The sequence below is a fragment of the Cajanus cajan genome, chromosome 3, assembly GCF_000230855.2.
Source record: "Cajanus cajan strain Asha chromosome 3, NIPB_CcT2T_4, whole genome shotgun sequence".
Taxonomy (NCBI): Eukaryota; Viridiplantae; Streptophyta; class Magnoliopsida; order Fabales; family Fabaceae; genus Cajanus; species Cajanus cajan.
In genome coordinates, this window is record NC_138519.1 from 1,726,331 (window position 1) to 1,735,837 (window position 9,507).

General features: G+C 23.8%; 1 protein-coding gene across 1 annotated transcript; it reads left to right on the forward strand.

Annotated features, from left to right (window-relative positions):
• Positions 1-492: 492 nt before the first annotated feature.
• Positions 493-2,268, forward strand: LOC109788059 (gibberellin-regulated protein 1). Its single transcript, XM_020346697.3, has 4 exons — positions 493-650; positions 756-809; positions 899-938; positions 1,818-2,268. The coding sequence occupies exons 1-4, from the start codon at positions 582-584 to the stop codon at positions 2,000-2,002; spliced, it is 348 nt and encodes a 115-aa protein (XP_020202286.1). The 5' UTR covers positions 493-581; the 3' UTR covers positions 2,003-2,268.
• Positions 2,269-9,507: the final 7,239 nt, after the last annotated feature.

Consider the following 9,507-nt stretch of genomic DNA (forward strand, 5'->3'; position numbering starts at 1 on the left):
TTGTAGCTCAACTGATGTAATAAACCCCGTTCTACATCAGTTCAACTTGTGGCTCAACTGATGCAATATAATAAACCCTGTTCTACATCGGTTCAATGTCAAACCAATGTAATATACTTATTTCTATATCAATTAAATTACAATGATGCTAAAAAAAAAATACTATATTATATTTATTAAACTAAAACATTACAGTAGTCGGGAAGATGGAATGTTGCCAAACTATTTATATTCCCCTATCACTTTCTTATTTCTAATAGTATTAGAAGATTTAAAAAACTTATATTAAAAATAGGACTTCTAATAATTTCTCCTTAACAAAATAAAAGAAAAATGGCTTTTAATGCAGGTAAAATTTATGGGTTGAAATGTGAATGAATTAAATTCTACCTACTTCCATTTTCGATGTACCCAGCCTAAAAGTTATTCACGACATTAATAACAAAAGGAAAGGGTGTCATTGTAATTGCAATAGGAGAATTCAATAATATAAATACCTCTGCCTTGAGATGATACTCAACCTTCAGGTCCCTCCTCATATATACAGTGAAAACTTGGGCTGGTAGATAGTGCTTCCCAAAATGGAGAAGAAAAACAAGAGTTTACTGTTGCTGCTTCTCATGGCTTCGTCGCTCTTCTTTATGCCAAATGTAAGAGCTAGTACTCCTAAACATGCATGCTCATATTCCTCTACAGTTTTAATTAACATTAGAATTAGAAAAATTTTGGCTCAAGTTTTTTAGCTTAATTTGCAGGTGTCACATGCTGTTTCTAATGTCAACTCTCAAGGCCATCTCACCAATTCTGAGGTTGCATGTCGTTTCTTTCAACCACCTTTGTAAGTTATTAACATTTAGCATTGCTTTTTACTGTTTTCACTGTGTCTTCTGTTTTGCAGCTGGTGAAAGGACCCAATAGAAGGTTTTTGTCATTTGTGGGTATGATTTCTATTTACTTTTCTCACTCGATTTTCACATTTAATTTCTTCTTTTTCCTTCTGAACTTTGATTTGTGCTTCTGCATACCAAAGTTACAGGGGAAATACATAAATTTTAAATGTCAAACTTGTATTTGCATCATGTTTGAACACATCTTTAAATTGCAAGGCAGCAAACTATTTTTACAGTTTCGTTTGTTTTTATGTCCATTTTTTTAAATTTCCATCTCATTACATATAATAATATTACAATAATTAAATTTATACTTATTTATAAAAAAGATTTTTTGTTTTGTATACACTTTAATTTACTTAAGATAATTTTAACCTTTTAAATAAAAATAAGATACTGTTAAATAGATATTATAAAATGATACAATTTTTTTTAATAAGTGTATAATAATTGCATATCTTTTATTGACAAAAGTAATTAAACGATGACTTAGGATATCTTTTCTCTTGCTAGTAGATAATAATATTTATGATGATTCGAAATATGTTGCACTCATTTTAATTCTTACTAATAAAAAATTAATAATGTTTATTACAGTAATTTTAATGAAACTAGAATGTTATTTTCTTTAAATAATTTCTTGAATCTTGTGATCTCAATTAAAAAAGTGTCATTTAAAAAGCATCATTAAAGTGCAATCACAATTAAATAATCGGTGTTCTGAAGATAATAATATTAAATATAGATAATTTAGTTGAGTTTTGTTTGTATGTCACACTATTTTTCTTTTTATACTTATATTTAGAATTTATTTCCAAAATCAAACTCAAATTGTTTGATACTTGATGTTCTTAAAAAGAAGAAAAAAATTGTTATTATTGCTCTAGTGAATTGTTGTAATGAAGGAATATGTTGTGGTTTTGGAAGACTGTGGAGTTAGGTGCAGAGTGAGGTGCAGTTTGCACTCGAGGCCAAAGATTTGCACGAGGGCTTGCGGGACATGCTGTTTCAGGTGCAAGTGTGTTCCTCCAGGCACCTATGGGAACAGAGAGGTCTGTGGGAAGTGTTACACTGACATGACTACTCATGGCAACAAACTCAAGTGCCCCTAGACCTTTGCATTTGCATTTGCATCTCCTTCTTCATGTGTCTACACACTTTTTCATGTTAATTATCAGAATTCCCGTTCTTGCATTGTTGTCTACCTTTATTTCTTAATATTGCATTATGTATCCCATACTTTGTAATCATCAGTTTGTGTGTCTGCTGTCACTATGCATTTTGTGGAATAAACGTCCAGTACATTACTGTATAAGTATATCGGTTTTCCTGATGTGTTCATGGATCAAATTATGAAATAATGCATTTTATGATACTAGATTTGTGGTTTTTTAAGCTGGAGAAAGTGTTTAGCATACCGATCAAGGAAACAAAATATAAAATTGATTAGACTGTTTGGTATGTCTATATTTTTTTTTTCATTTTCAGTAAAAATGAAAAATAGTGGTGAAATATGTTTGTTAAGGTTTAAGAAAGGGAAAATTCAAAACAAAAAAGTTCGTTTTCAATATTTTTCAAGAAAAAAGTGATGATATAAACCATAATTATAAACAAAAAATGTTTCTTTCAAATGTAGTCATTCCATCATCTACTCCCTCTGTTTTTTTTTTCTTTGTCGTTTAAAGTTATGCACAAGAATTAAGAAAATGATTGATATTTTAATTTTTCAAAGTATTTATTACCTATTTTTTTATTATATTCTTTAGGTGGTTGGAGAAGAAATAGATACATTAAAAAATAAATAGACACGTTGTTCATTAAACATACATTAATTATTAATGGTAAAAATGAAAAAGAAAATTAATTAGTTATTGGTTTTATAAAAGTGACAATGAAAAAAATAAAATAAAATACTGACAAAACAACTATGAAAAAAAAATAGAAGGAGTATTTACTAAGAAAAAAAGATGATGATAATAGTAACAACAACAATAACAATAATAATAATAATAATAATGGTAATGAATAGTGTCAACTCCATTATTACCATTATTATATTGTTACCATTATTACCACCAACATCTTTGTTATCAAGTAGTGATGATGATAAGGATGACAGTAACAACAACAATAGTAATAATGTTGGAAGAGATGTTATCATCATATATTATTATCATTGTCATAGTTATTATCATTGTCATCACTATCACTTGATGACAACAATAATGATAATAGTGTTGATAATGATGGTGGTAACAATCATAGTAACAATAATACCACTTGTATTAATAATCATTATAATTAAAATTTAATGAAGTACCTTATTAGTTTTTAATATTTTTCAAGAAAAATAATAGTGACAATAGTTAATTAATAGATCATTATTGTCACTATCTTTATTGATAATTATTATAATTAAAATTTAAAGGTACTCCTTTTAACTTTATATATTCTCTATATAATTAATAGATCCACATAAATATACTTTTAATATTAATTTTAAAAAATATATATAATAAAAACATTTCATGTTTTTCAAATAGTTAAACTAAACATATTTTTAGTTTTTTAAAAATAAAAAAGAATTTCTCAAAACAAACATGTTTTCTAATCATATAAATTTGAAAATGAAAAATTATTTTTTGAAAATAGAAATAGAAAATGAAAATACAAAATATTTTCTTAAACCTGGTCTTTGAAAAAAAAAAACTAGCGTTTATTAAAATTTGATCAATTTTAATATCTTAAGGCTAAAATAATTTTTTAATCACTATAATTTCACTTACTTTATCTTGTAATCTTTATAATTTAAAATAATCTTTTCGATTTCGATACTTATATTTTTCAATGTATTTTTTTTCTTATAGTTTAAGATATAAAAAAAATTACTTTCTATATTCACATTTTTTTAATAGTTCTAGTTCATAAAGTTAATTTTTTTTAATGTTGTCTATTTTGTGTCAACTTGATAGATATATTCAATTTTGTGAGAATAAGAAAAACGTATCTCGATAATGAGAATTGTAGGTATGCTTACAAAAAAAGCACATAGTGTAGGAAGTCTAATTTAGAATAATTTTGACAAAATAAACTTAACAACTGACACATAAAGTTAAATTAATAACTTTGTCACGTCAAAAAAATATTATAAAAAAAAATTAACTTCAGGAACTAAAATGATTAAAATTTGCAAGTATATAAACTAACAAAATCTATCTTAAATTATAAAAACTTAAAAATATTGAAAAAGATAAGTATGATGACTAAAAATATCTAACTATTTTAAATTATATGGATTAAAAGATAAAATAAGTGAAATTACAAGGATAAAATATATTTTAATCATATTTAAAATTACAAAAATATATATATTTAGTTTATTGGTTAATATATTTAAACTAAAACTTAAAGTGTTTAATGAAAAATATCTTTATTATGTTAAAATATAAACTTATTTAATATAAATTTTTAAATAAGAAAAATATTCACAAATGTTGTGATATTGATGTAACGAAATGATTAAAAGCAAAAAGACTGAAGTTATTTAACAAAAAAAATCATTGCATACATTTGGGAAAAAATATACTATTTTTAGGTATATATCTTTTGTTTAAAAAATTTCGAATAATAATAATAATTATGATTTTCAATCATATTACTAATTATCAGAAAATAGATAAATTATAATTTATGAAATTTGTAGTAATAATTAAGAGAGATCAAATTTATGTTGTAACACTATATAAATAATAATAATAATAATAATAATAAACATAGAAAAATTATTATTTTTATTTTTTATGTTTTAATTTTAAATGACATATAAAGAAATAAAATATTAAATAACTTTTTTTAATAAATATCTTAAAGATATTAATTTAAATAAAATTATGTACTTTATTAAATATTTTTATAATTATTTTGAAAATTTTATTTATTTTTTATTTTTTGATATATATATATATATATATATATATATATATATATATATACTTTTTGAAATAATGTTACATTTTTATGCAATATATTTTTAGGGGGGTGTATTGGTTTAAGATTTCATAGGATTTTAAAAGAATTTTAAAAAATTTTGTTGGTATTTAATCAAGATTTTGTGTCACTTAAAAGTAATTCAGTGGTATTCAATCTGGATTTTCAAGATTTTTCAAAAAAAATCCATTAAATTTCATTGGTATTCATTTGAGACTTTTTACAACTTAAAAGTAATTCATTGGTATTAAAAAAAATATAAGGAATTTAAAGGATTTTTGTATTAGACAAATTCTGAAGGACTTTTTAGTAGTATCTACAAATATCAAATTCATAAAACAATCTCATCCAAACCCATCAGAATTTGGAAGATTGTTTGAAGTGACTTTTCAAGTGAGTTTTTCATTTTTTTTATGCTCTTGTCTTCTCTATTTTTTTTCTACTAATAATATTTCATTACTGCTCATATATGATATTGTACTATTATTTTCATTGCATTCTCCTATTTGATGAAACTCCAATACATAATGACAGTGCATTGACTTGCTCTTTTCTCCTCTCCATTCTTTTTAATTAAGTTATTTTTATTTTGCTCTATTTAGTTGAGTTTGTTCCTTAGATATATAATAAAGAGAATGTTTGAAATTTTAACTTTTAAGTAATAATTTTTTTATAACATGCGTCAAGAAAAAGGAAAGGTAAAAGTTAAAATTGATATCATGATCTTTACAATCAATTATAGATCTTCAAGACCTTATAATCAATTTAGATTTATTAAAATAATACATACATACATACATACATATATATATATATATATATATATATATATATAAATTTGAGTCAGGGTTTCTGTGAGTAGAATGAGATAAGAGAATGAATCTTAGTTGAGAGAAGAACCATCTCAACACAAAAACAACGATCTCTTTTTTTCTCTTGAGTTTGTTACTGTTATCATTCCTCCTTTCATGACTCAACAATTATTTTATTTATTTTTTTACTATGAATTTTATTTTTTAAATTTTTATATTGTGAAATTAGAATTTTTTTTATTTTTAATAGAAAATTAACATAAGACATTATGATATCTTAGAATTTAATACTAAAAATATTTCTTCATGAGTGAATAATTGAAAGCAAATAAAAATTTAAAAAATTTATCTTTGATTCTTTTTAAATTTGAATGTATGAAAAAAAATATTAAACTTTTATCATATGTCAACAATTCATGAAATTGTACAAAGTCTACAAAATTCAGCAAAATCCATTAAAATATTGACTTAAAAGTCTTGCAGAATATGTTAAAATCCTAATTTAAAATCTTGCAGAATCTTATAAAGTTTTAAAAGTCATAAAAATCTTACAAAGTCTTTTAAAATTCACATAACTTTTTTCAATTAAAAAATCTTTTAAAATCCTAATCCAATACATTCTTTAATATTTTTTTTAATATTTTATGACAATATTAGATAAACGGGTAAATTTTTTTAATATATTAAAAGTATAAAATAGTTTAGGATTTACTATTTTAAAGGTTATTTTCAATGTTTAATAGTTAAATGCACTAAGTTGAGCACATCTTAATAGTTTTATGGACTGAAATAGTAGTAATTTCTGATAACCAAATTGTCATCAGTTAACCAAATAAGTATAAATAAAGCATTTAATGTACCACATGAGTATATGAGTGTTTAGTTGATTCAGTATGAGAAAAAGACTAACTATTTACAATTGAAATTATAATAATTTAAAAAACTAAAATAATAACTCAATTTCACATTAATTATTAAAATAAAACTTATTTTAATTAAAGAATTATTAAAATCATACATAAAAATTGTCCTTGAATTTAATATGAAAAAAATACTCCTAATATTTAATATTTATTTATTTATCATTTATAACGGAATCTGAAAATAGCATTTATGTTACTACTTTTTTACTATTAAATGATGGATTAATGACACCGTAGACAGCATCCAGAACACCTATTTCCAAATTCCAAGGACATGCATGAGTAGTAGTGATTTCTCAATAAATGTGTCATTTTTTATTATTAGCAAAATTGTAGGATAAATTATCTTAAAGGAAAAATATTTATTTTATGTATATTAGTGGAATTGAGATACTTTATGTTTTTATATTTTATTTAATAAAAATATTTAAGAATTATACATATTTATTAGATTAATATTTGATGTTTAAATCTTAAAATTTTAAGTTCTTAAGTTCAAATCTCATATTTATAAGAATAACTAATTTTTAATAATATTTTGTATTATTTAAAAATTAAAGGATAAAATTATTTAAACAAATATGTACATCAAATCAAATGATCACTTTTATATATATTATAGATTTATTTTATTATTTTTGAGAGAAAATTTATTTTTCTATTAAACAAGTTTAAATAAATAAACAAAACTTTATTGAGGTGATTTTTCTATTTATCACAAGTACAAAACTTAAGTGCCTTTTTGAGTGTAGTTGGTATTATATTTCTTCGATCAAAATTTTATCTCAATAATATACATAAATGTATATTAATAATATTTACATTAAATGTGAGTGCATAATATTAAAATAAAATATCAATTCTAATCGGAAAAAAATACTAACTGCATTTAAGGAACTATTCGTAAGTTTTATCATTATCACAATGTAATTAAATCCACCTTTTTTTTGTGGTTCTCGACAAGTGCACTTTAAGGGTTCATGGCTAGTATGTTAGGAGCATGCGAGTTGATCAATTTAAGATTTTATCTAGCCTATTTATTAAAAAAGTATAATAAACTTATAAGTTAACTTATTTAAAATATAAAATAATATTAATATAAAAAATTCTTACTAAATAAATTAATGTATATCCTGAATTATTTAATGGAGTAATTCTATTAAAAATTTCTCTTATAATGAGTGATTTTTTTTATGAGTTATATATATATAGAGAGAGAGGGGGAGAGGGAGAGAGAGAGAAAGAGGATCAAATTACACCAAGAATAATTCTTAATAAAGTTATTACACTCAATAACTCATAGTATATGTTAAATTTCAACGGTCAAATCATTAAATTAAAAATTCTTAATACATAGAATTTGAAATTCATTTAATATTTCATTTCATTAATTTAAATTGACAAATAATCATAAAATTATTTTATACGTTCATTTGAATTTATATAATGAAGTATATAATTTTAAAATTTTAAAAATTAAAAATAAAAATAAAAAATCGATCCTCCTCACACACACACATGTATATATATATATATATATATATATATATATATATATATATATATATATATATATATATTAAAAATCATTTGATACTTCATTTTGTTAATTTAAATCAACGTATAAAAATGATTTTATAATTATACGTCAATTTAAATTAATGAAAAGAAATATTAAATGGATTTCAAATACTATGCATCGAGAATTTTAGATTTAATGGTTGGATCGTTGAAATTTGGTTAAATACCTATTTTGGTCCCTTACAATGTTTTTTTTTTTGTTTCAATTTAGTCCCACTTTAATTTTCGGTCTCAATTTGGTTCCCAGTAACTTAAATTAGTGCACTTTGGGACTTCCGTCCAAATGATTTAGACGGAGTTAACTGTTGGCCACGTGACATCTACGTGGATGCCACGTGAATACCACGTGGATGCCAAAACGGCAGAAAAAACCTGAAACCAGAACGGGCTGTTTTGATTTTAGAACGGGTCGTTCTGCTTTCAGAACGGGCCGTTCGGCATTTAGAACGGGCCGTTCTGAATTCAGAACGGCCCGTTCTAGAACGCCATGCTTTTTATTGTATTTTTTTTATATCTATATTAATAAATATATAATAAATAAAAAATACAATAAATTAATATTCATTTATGAATAAAACTAAAAAAAAATCAAATAAGATAAGACCTTCCAAAATATTTCTTTAATTTGAATTTATCCAGTTCAAAATCTTGACTAAAATGCCGCAATGTATTTCAAAAATTGAAAATAAAATTCAAGGTTTAGGGGTACCTCCTCAAGAACAGGTTGTTATTGTTGGGGTACATCGTCAATGACTTCAAGGAAAAACACTGTTTCGTTTTATCATTGACTATATAGTGTCAATTTGGTAGTAAGTGGTTCACTTCAGTTTGACTAACAATGAAATAAAACTTGTTACCATTCTCCTCAGTGATACATTGCATCATCCTTAATGATATACTGTATAGCCTAAATGTTTAGTAATTGAAGTTATTAATTCTCATTAACAATATTACCAAATCTAACGTTTGAAATGCTTTGTATTTTGGTTTTTCTGTGCACGAAATTCTGGACCAGAACGGCCCGTTCTGAAACCAGAACGGCCAGGTGTATTCAAGTATTTTTGGATCCACTTACGTGGCATCCACCTGGCATCCACGTGACCACCAATTAACTCTGTCTAAATCATTTGGACGGAAGTCCCAAATTAGAACGATTTAAATTATTGGGGACCAAATTGAGACCAAAAATTAAAGTGGGACTAAATTGAAACAAAAAACATTGTAAGGGACCAAAAGAAGTATTTAACCTTGAAATTTTATGTAAAACATGAGTTATTAAACGAAATAAATCTACATAAATTTTTACTCTTAAAA

Bases quoted from the DNA above. Each gene is read 5' to 3' on its own strand.
- LOC109788059 (XM_020346697.3), top strand. From the start codon at position 582: ATGGAGAAGAAAAACAAGAGTTTACTGTTGCTGCTTCTCATGGCTTCG. The intron at 810-898 runs GTTGCATGTCGT...TCTGTTTTGCAG, and splicing joins GCCATCTCACCAATTCTGAG to CTGGTGAAAGGACCCAATAG. The intron at 939-1,817 runs GTATGATTTCTA...TGGTTTTGGAAG, and splicing joins AAGGTTTTTGTCATTTGTGG to ACTGTGGAGTTAGGTGCAGA.